The 21,028-nt window shown below is 40.4% G+C and overlaps 1 protein-coding gene across 1 annotated transcript; it reads right to left on the bottom strand.

The window, feature by feature from the left end:
- Positions 1-6,538: 6,538 nt before the first annotated feature.
- On the bottom strand, positions 6,539-20,812 carry IDO1 (indoleamine 2,3-dioxygenase 1). Its single transcript, XM_010958010.3, has 10 exons — positions 20,656-20,812; positions 17,078-17,173; positions 16,840-16,959; positions 13,731-13,849; positions 13,039-13,053; positions 10,866-10,965; positions 10,044-10,161; positions 8,948-8,999; positions 8,357-8,505; positions 6,539-7,370 (listed from the first exon to the last, which is right to left on the bottom strand). The coding sequence occupies exons 1-10, from the start codon at positions 20,728-20,730 to the stop codon at positions 7,006-7,008; spliced, it is 1,209 nt and encodes a 402-aa protein (XP_010956312.2). The 5' UTR covers positions 20,731-20,812; the 3' UTR covers positions 6,539-7,005.
- Positions 20,813-21,028: the final 216 nt, after the last annotated feature.

Below are 21,028 nucleotides of genomic sequence, written 5' to 3'. Positions count from 1 at the left end.
CAACTGTGTTTCTTCTTTTAACGGACAATATTTAGGTACCTCTCTAAGTGCTGTGATGTAAAACTAGGAAGCCATGGGTCCTTTCTTTGGGAAACTGACAAATGAGCAAGTGAAATAAGACACACAAACACACAAAAACACACAATCACTGTATAAGGGCAAAAGGACATGTACTGAAAGAGAAAAAACATCTGTGGGGACAGAGTTGAGAGAGATTTCCTCTAAGTTAATCCTCTAGTTGGGCTGCGGCAATGGCCTAAAATAGTGGGTCTCAAATAGAAATGGGTGGGTGGGAAGTGGTGCTGTTGGCGTGATCTTTGGGGATCTTCCCAGGTTCCGTGAGGCATTGACCATTCTTGGAGAATTATATGGTCTGGTCTGGTATGTATGGTCTTCAAAAGACAAATTATCCCGGTACTTTCCTTTTCTCATTCACTCTGCCTCCCGCGCTAATTAAAATCAACATAAAAACAGAAAAATAGTTCCTATTTTTACTTACTGACCATGTTGTAAATAGGAAACAAGGCCATTGAGGGAAAACCCATTGTAAACATCTAAAAATGTTAAATATGTTAGAAAAGCTATTAAATCAAAATCATTGTCTTTATGATCTGGAAGAAATTTAAGGGCTATTCTGCTTTTCAGCACACGTTGACATTTTGTTGTTTGAAATTTCCATTGGTTCACATGGCCTACCAGTTGACTTTTTATGGATTCATTTTCAGATCACACATAGGATTGAATCATAGTGTTGGGAGGTGCCTTAGTCTGTTTATCTATGATCATTTTTGATGTGCAAAAATAAATCATAGAGGTTAAGTGAATTATCTAAGGTCATTTTAGCAGTTTTCTTTTTAATAGACTTTAATTTTTAGAGCAGTTTCAGGCCCTTGGCAAAACTGAGCACAAAGTAGACTTCCCATGTATCTCCTGCCCTGGGCAAGCACAGCTTTGCACACCAGAGAGGTGCACTTGTTACAGCTGATAAACCTACCCTGACACATCATTATCAGCCAAGGTCCGTAATTTACATTAGGACTTCTTCCTGGTGTTGCACATTCTATCAGACAGTTCCACGTGTTAGATGATGCTACTTCTCATTTGCATAATTCGTATTGTTAATGTTTCTTTCTTGAATTGTATGAGGCTGAGTTGACAAGTGGAGTTATAAATTTGCTTGTTTACTTATTGCAGGAAATTCAGGAGGCATTTTTAAATGAAACTGTAACAATTAATTACATTTTAAAGATAAGCATCCAACGTTACCTCCTGTAAGAAACGTTCCTCATCTCTCCCAGGCAGAATCACCTTCCGATTCTGTGCCTCTGTGACACACCGTTTTCCTTATTAGTTGAACAATTAGGAAGGTAATCAACCAATGGAAATACAATATAATGGTGTCTTGGTCTGTTAGACTATGAGTTGACTGAGATTAGTGAATGTGTTTTACTAATTTTTAAGTCCCAAGTGCGTAAACAAGTGCCTACACAAAAGAGTCAGGGGAGGGTCGAGCTCAGTGGTAGAGCACGTGCTGAGCATGCATGAGGTCGTGGGTTCAACCCCCAGTCCCTCCGTTAAAAAACAAGTAAATAAATAAACCTAATTACCTCCCCCCACAAAAAAAAACCAAAGGAGAGTCAAGCTGTATGTGTGTCAATGAGTTCCTCTTCTCCAGAAGCAGATTTCCTTCTGTGGTGGTTAAGAGCTCAATCTTTGGAGCCAAACTGAGTTGAGACCCTGGCTTTGCCTCTTTCTTGTGTTTTGGAATGGATTTCTTATCCTCTCTGCATCTTGGTTTCCCCATCTATAAAATAGGGAGAATAATAACACCTACCTGGTGAAGTTGCTTTGAAGATCAAGTGAGTTAGCACCAGTTGGAGCTGGGATTGGAGAAGGAAGTGCTGAGTAAGAATGTGCTATGTTGCCAGGGGCGTTGGAGAGGAATTCTTGCATTCCATGGGCCACGGCTCAGCTGGCAAGAACCTTGGAGTCCACTAAGTGCATGTTTCTGTGCCAAATTTTTAGCCTTTCTGGACTTGTAGCTTTTCGGTGGCTTATCGTCACATGAAACAATTCTGTGGAAATGAATAAATTTCTATCTTTAGCTGGTGGCTGACCAAGCTTAACTGCATGACTCTCTGCACTGGCTTTTGCATAAGGGCCGGAGGAGTTCAGGATGGTGTAAATTGACGAATATTTTCTCTGCACCATGGAACATCTACTAGGTTAGAGTAAGAAAACACAGACGTTATACATAGGGAGTTTCCATCATTCATCGTGCAGAAGTCAATTATGGAAGGAAGCGGATAAAGAATTCTTCCTCTTCTGATTCCTTGATATGTAAATGATGCCTCTTTTAAGCTAAATTCTCCTCACTCATGGAAGCAGTCGTACCATGCCACAATTCTTCTAGGACCTAGACTGGGATGGGATTATCATTCACTCTATTCAAAGAGAAGCCATGTTACCGAGAGCGCATTAGATCTGGCTAAAGCCTTCTCTTGTAGGAGGCTGCCTTCACCCCCCAGCGACCTCAGCCCCTACCACCTCTCACTGTGATCAAGCAGAGAACACATGGCATGGGATGCCATCAAGCCAGCAGCCACTGCAGCTGCCCCTGACGGTGCACCCTGAGGGGACTGAGGAAGGAGAAGGGCGGATACCGGCCCTGGATAGTGAAGATGCACATCGAAGGAATGATTTCCTTGAGCCCAGACTCCTGCATTCTCCCATACTTAGAAAAGCGTTAAGTTCATTAACTTGCGGTGTCCTAAGCTGTACATTTTTTTCAATCAACAGTAGCAACAGTGCAGGGGCAGTGACAATGCCCTTTGCTTTCCCCTCCCTCTGCCTACCTCTCCTCTACCACCAGGTTGGATGGACATGGGTATTCTAAAGAAGATGTGGGTACAAGGTCTTGTCGAGGGAACCAAAGATGCTCTGCATCTCAAGGTGATTCAATACTAATTAGAGAAAATGAAGTCTGGAGGAGAAACTCCTGCTGTGTAGCTCTGGGATGTATAGCAGTGGAGTGAGAGTGATCAGTGGAGCAGACAGGACAGAAAATATCTTGACTTGAAGCCAATAAATGATCCTTAGCAATTTACTTACTTATATTCAATAGTACGTGACTGTTCCTAAACTTTAGCACTATATTTCATTGTCTTCACAGTAATTTTGTGAATGAGACAAGGCAAATATTATTATACTCATGTTACAGAAATATGAGGCGACTTCTCCAAGGTCACAAAGCTTGTCCAGATAGATGTCCAACATAGAACCCATATTTTAGTCTCCTGGCTCTGGGTTTAGTGCTTTCTGAACTGTGTCAAGCTGTACGACATGATGATCTTTCTGGTCATCTCTTAAAAATTACATGCATGTGCACACGCATATGTGCATTTGGGATGTACGTATGGAGACATAATTTTTCCATTGTAAACTTCGATATGCTCATTGCAGAAACACTGACAGGGGAACAAAAAGATAAAGCTTCCCATCCCCTAACAACTGTCACCATTGACGTGTGGTGTATTCTCTAGGGAATCAAGCAAAATTTTGCTGTGAGCAGGAAGATTCCACTTGATTTTGTAAGATTGAGTTGTATTGAGAAATGTTGTTAAAAGCGTTTTTTGATGTTTTTCTTTAGATGTGTGTCTCATTACACTTCCTTCCTTCAAACTGCTCTGATGTCTTCAACCCATTTCCTCAGAGCTGGGCTTCTCGTAATCAGAAAGTGCTTGCTAATCCTTCACCCATGCAACCGTCACAACTCTTTTCTCTTCTCATTTTTCACAGCCTTCACAGTTCCTGGCCAACCATCTACACCTCATGAGATCCTGCCAAGTCATGTCATCTCCTTTGCCCAAACTTTCCTTGCTCTTGAATCTGGTCTCCTCCAAGGCAAGCGAAAAAGATGAGAGTTATCAAAATACTTAAGTTCTCCTCCCTTTTATAACTAATTGTGTGCCCCTAAGTAAGTTATTTCACTTTCTGAGCCTCAACTTTGTCCTTTTAAGATGAGTTTTACTCATAAGATGGATGGATGGATTGATTGAAAGTATAGTTGATTTATAATACTATGTTAGTTGTGGGTGTCCAGCTGTGAGCTGATAATTTTATAGATTATACTTTATTTAAAGTTTATTATAAAATATTGGCTAATTTCCCTGTGCTGTGTATGAATGCCTTCCCCTTTCCTGTCCCTGCCCCTGCCCCTCTCCCCGCTGGTACCCACTAGTTCATTCTCTGTACCTGTGACTCTGTTTCTCGTTTGTTATAGTCATTCTTTTGTTGTATATTTTAGATTCCACATGTAAGTGAAAACATACAATATTTATCTTTCTCTGTCTGACCTACTTCACTAAGCATAATACTCTCCAGGTCCATCTGTGTTACTGCAAATGGCATTATTTCATTCTTTTTTATGGCTGAGTAGTATTTCATTACATGTATATCACACACACACACACACACACACACACACACACACACATATGTATATATCACGGCTGCTTTTTCCATTTGTCCATGAAAGATACTTCGGTTGCTCCCATATCTTGGCTATTGTAAATAGTGCTGCTATGAACATTAGGGTGCATGTGTCTTTTGTAATTAGTGTTTTCCTTTGCTTCAGATATACACCCAGAAATAGAATCACTGGATCACATGGTAGTTCTATTATTAATTATTTTTGAGGCAGTAACTCCACCAACTGACATTCTCACCACCAGTGCACTGGAATTCCCTTTTCTCCACACTCTTGCCAAGATTTATTATTTGTTGTCTCTTTGATGATAGCTATTCTGACACGTGTGAGGTGTTACCTTATTGTGTGGTTTTGATTTGCATTTCCTTGATGACTAGTGATGTGGAGCATCTTATCATGTGCCTGAGCGGCCATCTGTATGTCTTCATTGGAAAAATGTCTGCTCAGGTCCTCTACCCATTTTTTAATTAGGTCATTTATTTCTTTGATATTGAGTTGTATGAGGCTCTTTGTATATTTTAGATTTTAACCCTTTATCAGGCACATCACTGGCAAATATCTTCTCCCATTGTATTATAAAAGACCTACATTTTTTACTCCCCTTTCACATTTTGTGATTCCACGTCACGTTTTACGTCCTCAGGCCCATTCCTTAACTGTTTGTTGTAGTTATAGTTGGTTTTATGATTTTTCTCTTTTAAACGTCACACTAAATTATTTAAGTAGCTGAGCCACAGCCTGTTCTGTATAGTTGCCTTTACCAATGGCGTTTTCCCCTCCAATAATTTCTTATTTCTTGTTGTAGACTTTTCTTTGTCACTTAAGGAAGACCCTTTAACGCTTCTTAGAATGGTTTAGGATCGATGAACTCCTAGGTTTTGCTTACTGAGAAGCTCTTTATATCCCTTTCAGTCCTGAATTATAATCTTGCTGGGTAGAGAGTCCTAGGCTGTAGGGCTTTTTCCTTTCAGTACTTTAAGCACACCATGCCACTCCCTTCTTTTCTGCAAAGTTTCTGCAGAAAAATCAGCTGATAGCCTTGTAAAGGGTTCCCTTCTATGTGTCTCTTGCTGCCATTAACATTCTCTTTGTCTTTAACTTTTGCCCTTTTAATTTTGATACATCTTGGTGTCAGTCTTTTGGTTTCATTTCATTTGGGACTCTGTGTTTCCTGCACTTGTACATTGTTTCTTTCTTCAGGTATGGAAAGTTTTCAGCCATAATTTCATCAAACACATTTTCGACCACTTTTTGTCTCTCTTCTCCTCCTAGGACCCCTTGTAATGTGAATGTTAGCGAGTTTGATGTTTTCCTAGAGGTCCCTTAAACTATCCTGATTCTTTTTGCTGTTCTGATTGGGTAATAGCCACTATTCTATATTCCAGGTGACTTATGGATTCTTCTCTGTCACCTAATCTGCTGTGAAGACCTTCTCGTGTATTTTTTGAAATCAGTTATTGTGTTCCTCAGCTCTGACTGGTTCTTTTTTATACCTGCTAATTACACTAGTCTCCCAGTTGATTTCAGCGAGAGTTGCTCTATATGTAGCGGTAGTTTTGATGTGTTCATGGGGGGAGGTGAGTTCAGGGTCCTCTTACTTCGCCATCTTCATCCCATCCGCCCCATATGATTTTTAAGTTCCTCTTCTGCCCTAACTTTCTTAGGTTCCATTATTAATCTGTGCCATAGTGTGAGTGCTCAATAATACTGATTTCCCAGCAGAAATGATACTTTAAAGGCAACCTCTTCATATTAGCCCCAATTAGTTAGTTCACAAGTTCACTCAATCTTTTATATATTCATGAAGCAGGTATTTGCAAAGTACTTATTAAGAACTGGGGATGCATGAGTCTAGTAAACAACACAAGAGTGTCCGTGACATCGTGAAGCTGAGCTTGTGATGAGAATGCAGACAAGTAAACAGATAGTTTTGAAAAAGTATGATATTTATATAGGGGACATACAGGGACCTACTAGCCCTGTTTGAAGGGTAGCAGTGGGCAGTACGTCTCCTCTGGAGGAATACTGAATTCTAGTTATGAATAAGGCAACTTTTAGACATTTTTATTACATCATATCACATTTTATTGAATTTCATCATTACACTCTAAATGTAGAAGAAAGATCAAAATACTTCTAATTGCTTTCTATTTTTTTTACACAAGACACCCACAGATATCAGAAAAAAATCTCAAAACTATTTATCATGCAGTATTAAGAATCTGTTTGCAGATACTGACTGATATATATGAAGTAGATAAATTTATACTGTATAGCACAGGGAAATATATTCAGTATCTTGTAGTAGCTTACGCTGAAAAAAATATGAAAATGAATTTATTATATTCATGTACGGCTGAAGCATTTTGCTAAAGAAATTGACACAACATTGTAAACTGACTATACCTCAATTTAAAAAAAACAGAATTTGTTATTGTAGGTCTGATAGAATGGACAATGACATTACCACACAGGATAGCTTTGTCTTAGCAAAATATACACTTCCTTGTGTTACATTAACCTTCCTTCAGCAGGGTCTTTTCAGTAGTTCTTCTTACAGTCTTTAGAAAATCTACGAGACTGGTGCCTCCAGTTCCTTTATCTTCTGATTTTGAAGACCCTTTCGATGTTCCTTTTTCCTTGGATTTCCGCCTCGCAGGAATCAAAATGTACTTAGTTACTATTTGAAAGTGGTATTTCCTCAGGGAAACCATAGCTTGTACACACTTGTTGTAAGTTTCCCGCAGGCTGGCATCACCTTTTGAAAGGACAAACTCACGGACTGAGGGTCCTGACTCTAACGAGCGAAGAAAGTTCCGGTGAGCTGGTGGCATGTAGGTTCTCATTTCCTGGAGGAATTCAGCAGCAGAGACTGAAGAAGCTAAAGGAAAAGAGGAGTCAGTAAGGGGCTCCTAAGCGCTCCCCGGTCCAGGGAAGAAGGGCAGAGTGAGGTCGGGGTGGGTGGGCGATCACAGGCCAACCTCGCGTACGAGGCAATGCGTCTACAACCATCCTATCAGCCTCCTCCTCCTCTAGCTCCGACTAGTAATGGTCATTGTCAAAGGTACTCAGTTCTGAAAACCACCTGAGCCAAACGCATTCTTTCATAATATTTTCGTTTGGCTTCCTGTCTCGCTTCCCTCCTGCATTTGATCCTTCTAAGAAGCCGATGTTGTAGACATGATACACACATTGTGCTGGGCAGATCGTGACACTGAGTCCAAGAGAACCTGAGGGATCGCTTTTCCGTAAGGGGAGGACCTCAGGAAAAAGCTCACGATCACCCAGCCCAGCGCTCTCCCCTTGGACCGTTAAACAGAAGTTTAGGAAAACAGAGAACAGTAGAAAGAAGTTCTTCCTGGAGTCTCTTCCTGTGCCCCCTTAAGCCCCTGGAAGGAAGCTAATGAACGTGGCTCCTCTTTAACCCTCGGTGGTGGTGTTGGCCCTGGGTCACCCGGGCAGGAGGACGGCGGAGCGAGACCAGGACCAAGCCTCTCTCCTCGCCAGCCTCAACGCCAAGACATGTCTCATTTGCAGGACACTTTCTCTTTCTGAATCGGATCATTCATTTTCCAAACATGTGATATTGGCTTCACCACAGCCAGTCAGGCCTCCCAGACACAGTCCTACCTCAGGATGGAGAGGGTGTTGAACTTGGTTTGAGTTCTGGCTTCACTGCTTTCTAACTGGTTAACAGGGAGCCTATTCTCTTTAAGTTCCTGCTTCTCCATCTGTGAGGTGGGATGATTGCCATCAGATAAGCTAAAAGCATCAGATAAGCTCAGAGAAGAGGCTGGTGGAGAGGTACTTCCTGGATACCACTGCGTTAGCACGAGAGATGACTATTATCTGCGGTTTCCCACTCACCTCCACCAGCAGCGTGCTGGACGCCCAGCAGGACGTCAAAGCACTGGAAGACGCTGCTTTGGGCTGCACTGCCCCCAGCGAACTGCTTTGGGGTGTCCCAGACACCTTCATACAGCAGGCCCTCCGGCAGTGAGGGGTTGCCTTTCCAACTAAGCCAGGAAGGAAAGAAGAATTGTTACCTGGGTTAATTGCCCAATTTTCATATACAGAATCTTGCACTAGAGGATGAATGGAGGGTGAAGAGAGACAGATTTCGTGATGCTTCTTCCACACTCCCCTTTCTACTTGTGTTCGTGCATGAGGATCATAAATAACATGGTACTGAGCAAATTCGGCATAAGTATGCTATTAATGGAAGCTCGCTTTGGCGTGACCCGAGATTATCCCGCCCTCTTTAAAATGACTAGTTCTCCTGTCCAGACTCCAGGGTACGCCTGGCCAACAGAGAGATGAGTCTGTTGATTCTTACAACATGTATTTCAGGATATAAATTGTTTCTTAAACTGGATTGATACTGGGGAGCACCAGTGGAAACTTGTTGTCTTCTTTCATTGTTTAAGAGGAAACAAATTCAAGCACAAGACTACATACCCAGACAAATATATGCGAAGAACATTGAAAAATATGTTTGGGTCGACATAATCTGTAAAGAGATGAGATATGTTTAATTAAGTACCGTCAGACGGATGGGGGGTGGGAATCAAGGTATTGTAAACAATTTATAATAGATTTCAGCATAGGATGCAAGAAAGGCGTTAGGTCAGTCTGTGAAGAAAAAGTCCCCGAGGGCAAGGTCTCACTCACCTGCCCTCTCCCGGCTGAGCCCCACTCATCACCCATGTACACTGAACCGGGTCACCAGAGGGCTAATACATGGCTTGTGACAAAGAGCCTGGGTCCATCTACCACCCGTCATCCTCAGGAAGCCAACTAAACTGCCAGCATTTATTTAAGGCTACTTCATGTGTTTGCTGACATAACAGATAAATTGTTTACATAAAGAAAGACAAACCTAAACAAAAAGAAAGCTGAAAACCAAAGAAAGCTCCTTGAGCCCTGTGGACCTTGTCTCTGGGTGTCCCTCCCCAGCGCTTGCTAAGGTCTTTGGTTTGAAGTTCCGTCTTCTTGCCAAAGCCCAGTGATACACAGTTGTGTACTTGGGAGTGTCCTGTAGGGCACATTTCCTTTTGCAGATCCTGGCTTATGTATGTTCTGAGTTATTGCTGTTTTTGAGCTGTTAATTTTGCCATAGCTTTTGAGCTCCATGGCTTTTCTATGTTGTTTTTCAGTTAACTTGTGAAAAAAGCATACTTCGTAGAGAGTTCCTAGCAAGCAGAAGCTAAGGTTTTCAGAACTTAAAACATCCTTCGCCGCCGGCAAGTTTCTCCATGGATTTGAGTGGGAGACAAGGACAGTCCTTGGAGTTAAATAGACCTCGCTTGGAATTCTGGCTTCACTATTTACTATTTATGTAATTTGAGGTCATTTATCTTAGCCCTCCAACGTTAGATTGCCTTATCTATAAAATGAATGTCATAATACTGGCCACGTGGAAAGTGTAAGGATTTGGTGCAGACACACCCACTAAGAGTTGTTTTTTGCTTCCTTTTTTTACAACAACTCTACCTCTCATATATTCAGAAACATTTGACTGCGGCTCGCATGGTGTATGGCATACAATACTTGCCGTGAATTTGGTGAAACCTTTCAAGGGCTCTCTTCAGGCAAGAAGCTATCTCACGCAGTGCATCTTGCAAAGTTTCCGAGTCTTCACATTGTACTGCCTTGAAAATAATGGGAATCACCTTAAAAAAAAAAAAAAAAGACAAACACTTAAGATTTCATAGCACTAAACGCTGGCAGAGAATAAAATTCTCCTAAATCTTAATCCCTAAATTAAATTTGGTATTTCCACTTCTTTTTTTAAATTAGTATTTTTTTTTATTTTAAGGGTTTTTTTTTTTCTTGACGGTATTAGGGATCCAACCTAGGACTTAAATGCTTGCTAAGCATATGTTTTGTTTTGTTTTGTTTTGTTTTTTTAACCATTGAGCTATATCCCCACCCCTTGGTATTTCCACTTCTTTCTTGGGCTAAGTACCCTCTGATTCTTTGACTAATTTCCATGTATTTAATTAAGCTTAGAGTTGTCTTTATTCGTTTATCATATAGGTTTACATAGTTTTGTATTTCTGTTTTCTATTTCCTTTTTTTCTGAGGGGCAAAACCAGTAGATTTATGTCATTATATGATACAGGTCCAATGCCAAATTGCATTGAAAACAGTTCTCTTTTATTGGGGTTTGAAATTTGATTCTAGATATACAGCATCTACATTTTATATTTTAGGCAATACACAAATACTCAATGAACTCTTGTCTCCAATTAAATAATCAAATGCTGTAGTCAGTCAGGATAAAGTTATTTCATGTGCTGTATAGTTCCGTCACTAAATGATCGCTCTGCCTACGTGAAGCCAGCTACACGTTTCCCAGGAAGGGTGGACGTACTTTGATTGCAGAAGCAGCTGCCATTTCCACCAGGAGAGAAATCAGGAAGAATCCTTTGCCACAGTCCCCACCCGGGAACGAGAACAGAATGTCCATGTTCCTAAGAAAATTAGCCAAGAGTTTAGCAAAAAAATTTGTATACTTGAGTACTTTATGGTTTTCAAGGATTTTTTTACATATCCTATATTTTCCAAATACTCTTGTGAGAGAAGTATGGCAGGTTTTACTGTGTCCATTATGTAGCTAGGAATATTAACATTGGGTCTACTGTCTAAGATCATGTAATTAACAGTAAATTAAGCCAAGATTTGAAACTCCATCCTAGAACTTGAAAGTAGAAACTTCAAGACTATTTCTGTTTCTTTTATGCCATCAATTTTTCCCATGCATATGTATTTAAATGTATAAACTCAATGTTTACAGAGATACCTGTGAGGTTATGATTTTTAAAAGTAGACTTTTTGCTTAAATAAATAAATTTATGTCCATATATTTATCTATGAACCTGATTCAATTTATCAGGGATTTATCTGCCTTAGAAAGCAATTGGCTGGGACATTCAAATAACTTGTCACGTCCTGTTTTTTTTAACTGAAGTTTTGCATTGGTGCAAACATGGTCTCAGTATCTGAGTTTCATAGCAGTTAAATTTATGGTCTGCGCCAGACGATTTCCACAGCTGACTTGCTATGTGACCTTGAACAAAACATTGCACCTGTTTCAGCCTCGGTGTTCTCATCTGTGAAATGGGACTGATGATGTCATCCTTGCAAAACCTTCCATAGCTTCTCGTTTAATTTAGGATACTGTTTAAACCCCTCATCATAGCCCGGAGTCCTACATAACATTTCTTAAGTTTATTTTTTCACCCCTTTCCTACACTGTTCCTTTAACCATTCTTTGTTTATCAGCAACACTAGCCTTCCTTCTGTTCAGATAAGGCACCAAGGTTTGTGTCGCTTCAAGGCCCTCACACTTGTTGTTTCTTCCACTAGGAACATGCTCATCTTTTCCTTCAGGGTGATGCCTGCTCACACGACAGGGCTCAGCTTAAGTAGCTTGAGACAAGGATTCTTCCCTCACTCCTTTGTTTCGTTCGAACTTCTGGTACTTTAACTTCTTACCCATTCTGTTAATCGTATAGCAGTGGAAATACGGACCATATAGCAGTGGATATAATGTCTGTATATCTTCCTTCCTCCCCACTGGTCCAGTTTCATCAGGGCAGGCTTTGTCCTATGGTATTTGCTTTTCTTTCCCTAGCTCTTAACCTCTGTTTAGTACATAGGTCAAAAATAGTAAGAATTGGGTCCAAAAGCATAGGTTTATTTTTATGGCCACTGAGGTTATTACATCATAGATACACAGATATATGTGCATTTTGTATTTATGCATATTAATTACATTTATTTACAAATCTTCCCCAACTTACGATGGGGTTAAGTCCCTATAAACCCATTGTGATTTGAAAATACTGTAAGGTGAAAATTCATTTAATACACTCAAGCTGCCAAACCTTGTAGCTTAGCCTCGCCTCCCTTAAATGTGCTCAGGAGACTCACATTAGCCAACAGCTGGGCAAAATCATCTCATATCAGGTCTGTTTTATAGTAAAGTGTTGATGAGCTCACATAATTTACTGAATACACTACTGAAAGTAACGAAATAGAATGGCTATTTGGGTGCAGAATGGTTTTAAATGTATCTGTTGTTCACCCTCGTGATGACTTGGACGACTGTGCCAACAGAGAGTAGGGACTGCATACATATCGCTATGTCGGGGAAAGATCAAAATAGAAAATTCAAACTATGTTTTCTACTGAATGTGTATCACCTTTGCACCATCTTAAAGTCGAGAAATTTTAGGTTGAACCATCCTTAAGTCAGGAATCATCTGTACTTGCAAATTCTGGGATTGAGCCCAGGACCTCGTGCATGCCGAGCACATGCTCTGCCACTGAGCTGTACCCGCCCCCCACTTCTGTATGTATTAACAGCTAGAATATCAAACAGATGCTGTCCCTTCATGGCTTGCTCTGTAAATAATTACATGAATTACTTTTTTGCCTGAATTCAACTGGTGTTCTAAAAAATGCATTTGGAGGCTAATGATAAACCTATATTTACTCTGAATAACAAATAATTCTTAGAATTAAAAAGATCGAATACTCACTCATAAGTCATGGGCCTTTTGAGAGCCACCACGAAGCAATGGACCAATTGGAAGAGAGAAAGGAAATCAATTAAAATGAAGAAATCAATTAAAAATCAAATTAAAGACATGTTTTTTCTGTTTCTCGAGTGGGCATCACAGACACTTTGGACTTTATAAGTGAAAAAATATTAAAAACGCAAAGGACATACTTGGAAAGTCAACACGAGTTGTTACTAACAAGACACTTTTCTAGATGAGATCATTGCATGTTGTGGTATTCCCACATCTAGAATATGCCTCTGCAGGTGCACACCCAGAAACTCTGTCCCTTTACTATAGTGGAGGCCACTACTAAATGCTCAGGAAGGGTCTAGATTCTGAGCAGGCTGTCCTGAAAGCACAGACCTTGCCGTCTCGAGTGCTGAAGACGTGTCGACTCCTAAACTCAACTGAGTAGTTGAAATGGAAATGTACAGAATCTCAGAAACAGGAGAAGTTAGTGAAAATCATGAAACCGACCCCGTAAGATTTGTGCGTGTCATTCTGTGTCAGTCAGATGCCTCCCTCTCACACACACGTATGTTTTACACCCCAATAGCAGAGGATGCCAAAATTTAAAGCCGCGCTGCCAAAAATTAAACCAGTAACTAAGTCCCTTTTGATTTCCGTGGAGCGCACTCCCCTCATTCCTGGCATCACGGTGTACGTACCCGCTGGGATCCTTTTTCTTCCAGTTGGCCAACACACAGTCTGCGTAAACCAGAATAGGAGGCAGGCCCAGCTTCTCAGAAAGTTGGCAGTAAGGGATGGCGATGTTGCTTGGCAGGACCTGATTCAAACACCGTATTCAGCGTTAACCATAGAAATGTCTTACCTTCTCTTCTGCTTCCTGGTGCTCAGCCATTAACTGTTCGACACGGGGGTGCTTTGAAAGCAAACTAATGTTAATTTTCTCTTCCTCATTTCATTTCTTAAGCCCAGCTTTTGTTAAATGCTTGCGTTTTTGGATTTGGGTGGATGTGGACACAATCTGGGCGTAGAGAGGAACAAAGACTGTATCTCTGACTTTCTGATGGCCCGTGGGCCACTTGCAACTAATTGCTCGCTCATCCATCCATTCCACGAACGTCTGTTAGGCAAGTCCTCTGTGCAAGGTGCAAGGAACTCATTGTGCACCGGCAGTACAAGGATAAAATGGAGTGTCTCAGAGCAGCTCAGAGTCATCTGGAATTGAGACTTGGGGGTCTGATACAGACTAGATGTGCACATGGGTTATGGCTCTGGGAGCCCGATGCTGACAGAAGCTCTCTCTGGATGACTTTTTAGAAAACCTCACCATGGACTGACATTGGTACTTAGCCTTGAAGACTTACGTGTGTCAGAAGGAGGGATCTCCTTCACCCTTGCTTTACATTTCCATGCAGATATACCAACTAGAGCGACACTCCTGGCTCATCTCAGCTCTTTGACTTACCCTTCCTCCAGGGAGGCATCCAGGCTTACCTAACGGTCGTGTCTGGGGGTGAAACGGAAACCCAGCCCCCTTTTCTCTTCAACTCTGCTTTCTCTGAGGCTGTTACCCACACAATTCTGCTCTGTGTTCAGCCACACAGGAAGAGGCTCCTACCTTCAGGATAATTCTGAGGAATAAGTGCATCCTGAGTGGGCAGTTTGTTGCTTCCTGCTCAAGCCATGTTTTCCAGCTGCTGTTAGTCATAAAGCTGACATTTCATCCTTTATCTGCCCGACTTCCTCATCTGACTATCAGTTGGCTTATAACCAGCTGGTCCTATGCAGTTGTTAAGGTCATCCCTGTCATCTGCAGCCAGTGGTTGGAACGTGTGTATCTAACCAGGCAAAAGACAAGGAGGTGTGGTCCCTCTGGGGGTGGTGGGTGATGGCACTTCAGAGGCAGAGGCAGCGTGACTGTGACCCGCTCCACAGTTCTGTGAAAGTCATGGGAGCCTCAGGTCAGCTCAGTACACCTGAAGATGATGGTTTAACCAAGAGAACAAATGTTGGATTAGGACTGTGGACTGGCGACGTCACACCTGGGTGTGTGCGTCCAGTGGCAGACCTTCTGCCTCTGGGAACTGAAACATTTTGGGTGGCAAACGATTCACATGTGTTTCAAAAGAAAATCAGTTTTGCCCTTCTCTGATTTAGAGAAAAGATCAAAGAGAAACAGGAGGACAGAAGTCTAATTAATGATTCATTTGAAATGACTTGGGAAAAAGAAGGGAGATGTTCAAACACATCTTAATCTGTTATGCACACTCATGCAGTGGCTAGAAAACTCAGGTGCTAATTTCTTGCCCATTCTCAAGCAAAATATGCCTTACGTTGACGTGTCTTATTTTTTATCCATTTGATTTCTTTCCTCCAATTTCCTCACTTAAATACTTTTTATCTTTCTCTATTTTTTTTTCCATTGCCAGCTTCTAAGATCCTTTTCAGAATGATGTGGCATACAAAAGCTGGATAAATCATTTAAAAAATACATTTTCCTGTTTTCTCTTATAATTCTGATCTCCAGTCTGGTAAGTTTACTATCGTTTGATTATGCCGTGTCCGTTCTGGTTCCACTTTTTTTTTTTTTTTTTTGCTAGTCCTCTCTTTCCTTTCTGTTCCTCTCCTCGCTGGATAAGCTCTCCCAATCTTTCAAGAAGTCAGTCAAGTCCCAACTTCTTCCTGGACACATTTCACGATCACATCAACTGCTATTTACCACCACTGGACGGACTCTCGTGCAACTAGCATTCACTGCCCTTCGGTATGGATGCTTTTTTTGTAAACCATGCCTCTGCCTTCAGCTAGCCTCAGACTCCAGCAAGCCTAGCGAGACTGTGTGCTTAGTTAAATTTTAAGGCAGGTTATAAGATAAGAACTAATCTTAAACTTTATTGTGTCATCCCAGAATGGTGTTCCCACGATTATGCACAACAATTTTTTTCTCTTCTTTACTTATCAGAAGGTGATGCATAACATAGGTGAACCATATATGTTTTTCTGTCTTTAAACAGGATGTGGAAGGAAAGACAAGATAAGATGTCAATTACCTTTGTCAATAAAGGAGAGAAAAACTTTCACTAAATGGCAGAAGGTGCCTCTGGAATCTATTTTATCTCCTTGTTCGTGGTCTAAAGGTTAGGTGTTACAGTCTGTACTGGTTTCAAGTGATTAGGGTTGCCAGATAAAATACAGGGTAATCTTATTTTCAATCTAAAGTTATATACTGTTGATGAGAGTAGGATGTAAACAATGTATTGTTCTCTGTTGACAGATGTAAGACAGCACACTAACTTCCCATTAACTAAGGAGGGTCATAAAATATTTTTATCTCCCAAGAGTCATAAATAGAGGAAGACATTTCATATTCAAATACATTGATGGCGGTGTCATTTACAATGGTAAAATATTAAAAACAAGGAAAAGATTTACCAACAGAAGATTGAATAAATAAAGTTCAGGAACCCAATGAAAAATTACAAAGTGATTTCACATGATGTCTAGGATGACTGTGTAGTAATTTACAAATGCTTACAACATAATTTGAGAGAAAGAAGCTGGACATGTAGGTATATGCACAGGATGGAGCGATTGTGTGATATAAACAAAAGACTGAAAATCCAATCATAATAACAACTGACATGCGAACTCAGTGAATGATTGTTTTCTGCCTCCCTGTGTTTATTTTTTTCCTGTTAGCCAAGCTTCACAACCTGCAGTTTCAATACTTTTAGAATTTTCTATGTGAAGTCTAAATCGGATGGCAATCTGTCATGATTGAAAAGAAGTAAGATTTCAAAGTGTCCAAACCTTGCGGATGTCTCCATCTCCTCGCCCCCACACATAGGCCATGGTGAGGTACCCCAGGGCCAGATGTCCGAGGCGCTGCTCCTTGTGTCCTTCCAGCCCATCAGTGCTGAGTGTTGCTAACTGAGAGGAAACGGACAGGTGGATTCAACTCAAAATGGGTGACGTTAGAGCCGCAAAACCAAGTCAAACATTTTAGGAAGCTAAAATAAATTTTTTTAAAAATAACTTTTTTTCAAACCTTCTCAACTTCCGCACGGAGCTGGCCGTCCTCAATCAGTTGAGGCAGATTTCTAGCGATGGAAATCCAGGCATCGTAAGGGTGAGGTAGCTCCACCTTGAGAAGAAGAAATAGGTCTTTTCATTTTACTTGTGGAGCGTATTATAAAATAGCTCTGCCTCCCACTGATGGTCCGTGTTGCCTCTTCACCAGTTCTGTGTGATGCAGACACACACTCACGTGTCTGGAGCACCAGCCCGTGGATTGCTGTCTACACACTCAGGGCCACGTCTTCTCTCCTCAAGGACTGTCATCTGCCTCCTTTGCAGAGGTCACCTCAAATGTCTCACTGTCATCTTCCTGACTATTCCATTCTACACTCGCTCTTCCCGTTATGAACCCAATGGATGATACCTTTTCACATTCAGTACTTCACTAAAAATATTTTATTCCTTCCTAAGCTAGATTTTAATGTTTTTTTTTTTTTTGGAATGGAAGAAAAATGAGATTTATTACATGTCCGCAGTCATCTAGGCAGTTTTGCTTGGTAACTTCTCACTTAATTATTCTAATGGCCCCCCAAATTGATTGTGATCCCCATGTCATCGGTAAGAAAAGCTAGGCTCAGGCAGTTTATGCAACTGGTTTCATGAATATAGTTTATTGTGGTTCAGACACAAGTGTTTCCAACTTCAAAAAAATCTTGCTCTTTTTACATCTCACTATCTAATGGCGAGCTTTTATTTATTTATTTTTGTAGGGGGAGGTAATTAGGTTTATTAATTTATTTTTAAATTGAGGTGCTGGGGATTGAACCCAAGACCTCATGCATGCTAAATGCATACTCTACCTCTGAGCTATTACCCGCCCCATCCCAACCATGCTTTTAATTCTGTATTTCTTACAGGAACTGGCGCAGTACTGGACGTGTAGGAGATGCTGGTATGGTAGATGTTGACTGTCTGCTTTGGTACTATAGGCTTATTTTTTTGCCCAGTAAAAATGAAATCTGAATAAAAGAATGTGCTCTCTTCTGCCCATAAAAGCCTTTCATTTTGTACAGCAACTCAGAGACCCTTTCTATCTGTTAGAAGGGATGCTGCCTGATTGAAAGAAGCCAATGACATCTTTAAAATTTACTCAGTTGAATTTTGTTTTTTAACAAGTGTCTCTCTAGATCTGATGTTTATAAGCTCATCTCAGGGGAAAACATAAAGACAAAAGACTGAAGTAACACCCTGAAATAAGATCTCAGAACAGCTCCCCACATGCCCTGTTCCCATCACTTCTTCACTAAGCTGCTTCCAGACATGGGCTTGGGGTGATCAGTCCTGAACTGTGGGGATGGAATAGCAAGAGGCTTCCTCAGAGCAAAAGGAGCGAGGCTTTAAGCCTCCGAACCAAATGAATATTATAAGTAAGCTATAAAACACGAAGACAAATTTAATATAAAATTCAGACCTGTTCAGGGGCTGCAGATAATTGGCCAAACATAATGTTTAGCAATGAAAGGTCCAGGCGGTATATTCACTAGTCACCTTTCTTGTTTGTTCCGCATTTTTCTCCCTAGCCACACAAAGGCTGCCCTCTAGTGTTTTCAGCAGTAAACACTTTGTGTTGTGTGTTGCACCGGGTAGCACATCTGAATTTTTGATCATTGCTGTTTCCCCCAGAATAACAGAAACGCTTTCTTGTGTGTCATGATGAGTGTCCTATTTGACAGAACTTTCAACAAATGTAAAACTCAATCAGTACTATACTTCTGGTTCAGAGGATGCCTAAATGATATAATATAAATTAATAAAGAGTAACACAGAGGGCCATTCAACTACTGCTAGATGAGAGAATGTATTTCACATCTTTATGGAAGCAGAAGACACATTGTCTTCCTTTAGAATAGGAGGCTGACAGATTATGAGAAATGGACATTTTTGAACCCATAATTTGTGGGAAAGATCTTCAGTGAAGGAATAAAAGTAATTTCTATTTTTTCTTTTTCTTTTTTTTTTTTGCGTGTTTTAGGGCACTGAATCTAACTTCCTAAGCATCTCAAGTAGTGGCATTATTTTTTAAGTAGCTCAGGAAGAGTTTTATTTTGCTCTAGTTTTGGGGGTCTTGCCTTAACCCCTGGAATCAGTTTTAGAGGTCTCCATAATTAACCATGATTATTTTTCTTAAGAGAACCAACTTTTTAGAAAAAAAAAATAATAATACATTTGATATAAGGCTTTTAGTTTCTGAAAAGATTTCTTTCCTTTTTTTTTTTCGGTACTATTGCTAAGTACGTCCTTGTGACATCCAGCCCTGACACCTGTGTACTTGTATAAGGGGAGGAAGCAAGTCTGAGTGGTATTCATCTGCAAATATAAAGCAAACCAGGTGCTTTTAGCAATAAAGTTAAAACATATACTACATTTTCCTAAATTAATGTAATAAATTGAAGAGGAAAATTAGATTTGCCTGCATTACCCAAGGTATTTACAGGATGTAATTTCTAGGTACAGTTAGACTGGAATCTGACTGAAAAACACATTTGCTGTATTCAAAGGTTCTCTCTCTAGGGTGTGGACTCTTAACTGTTTGAGCCAACGTTCTATTCACAGTTCTATTCATTTGAATAGAGACGTAATGGTACACGGAGTTGGCGCAAATGTAACTAGTTTCTAGAAATCCTCTCCTGGAATCTCAAGTACCTTGTTAAACTCAAGACTAGGGGAAAAAAAAAAAAAAGTAATGTCGTGCGATCTCTGCTCGAGTGAAGCAATGCAGCATAATAGATAGTGGTTTTCAGATCACAGACTCTGGGGCCGGACTGACTAGCCAGACAGCCCGTGTCTGCGACTGCCAGCTGTGTCGACTTTGGGTAATTACTTAAACTCTGCCTGGCTTACCCTTCTCATCAGGCAAATGGGATTAATAACACGCATACCTTTCAGAATGGCTGTAAAGATGGACTCAGTATTTGTAAATTGCTTAAAAATGCTATATAAATATTTGATGATTAAAATACTAACAATAAGATGCTTTTCGTGGCATTCTTTGGAAGATAACTTAGGGAGATGTAGTTTCTGAGGCCAATGTTAACTCTACATGCCTGGCACTTTGTTGGCAAAACTTGTTAAATGAAAAAAAAGAAAAAGTAGTTCTAACTCTCACTTGAATCTTAGGCTTAGGAAACTCCAAGCAATATTAATTTGAATCTAAGTTGCTTGATTTCCCACCTCAAAAACATTATCAAAGTAGGAACACACACTTGTACCATTTAAGGGATATCAGCTGATAAAGGGGATTCCTTTGACTCATGGGTCATTTATGACTGAAGTGCAATTGTCATAAGCCAAAATATTTCTGTCATTTCCTTATCTCATCTCTACCTGTGTAAGGTAAGTAAGAATTACATCTAAGATGACATTTCTAGGCAGCAAATTTTAAAGTTAAGTGAGACCCCTTTATTAAAACTCTGCCTCCAATTTGGCTACTGCTTCATCCATTTGCTCAGTAGAAATTACCAAACCACATTTGTTCAAGAGAAATTAACTTGTTCGGGGAGGGTCAAGATAAGAAAATATTTTTGCCCCTATTTCAGTGTCCTCTCTTACCAGTGGATTTGGCAGAGCAAAGCCCATCTCTTCATCTATGTGGAATTCTTCAAACATCTTCCAAGAATTTTCCATAGGAGATGGCTTATCAGGTGCAGTTCTTCCAAGCTGCTACTCTGGTCCTGCTAAGGCTCTGAGGAGTTTCAGAGCATCTATTTATTGCAGAAATGACCATAACTACCCACGTAGGCAGTAAGAATTGACTTCCACTTTTAAAATAGTTTCACTTTCAACTCTCTTTATTTGTAATTTGATTTAAAAAAAAATAAAACCACGAAAGCATCACTATTTATCATGGGAAGAAACTGGAAGTTCATATTCCATTCCAGACATTAATCACTGGGAGCATCATTTGCTTACTGCCTTTGAGGAA

Source organism: Camelus bactrianus, chromosome 26 (genome assembly GCF_048773025.1).
Source record: "Camelus bactrianus isolate YW-2024 breed Bactrian camel chromosome 26, ASM4877302v1, whole genome shotgun sequence".
Taxonomy (NCBI): domain Eukaryota; kingdom Metazoa; phylum Chordata; class Mammalia; order Artiodactyla; family Camelidae; genus Camelus; species Camelus bactrianus.
Note: the sequence above shows the minus strand (reverse complement) of the source record. Positions and strands in the feature narration are given on the sequence as shown.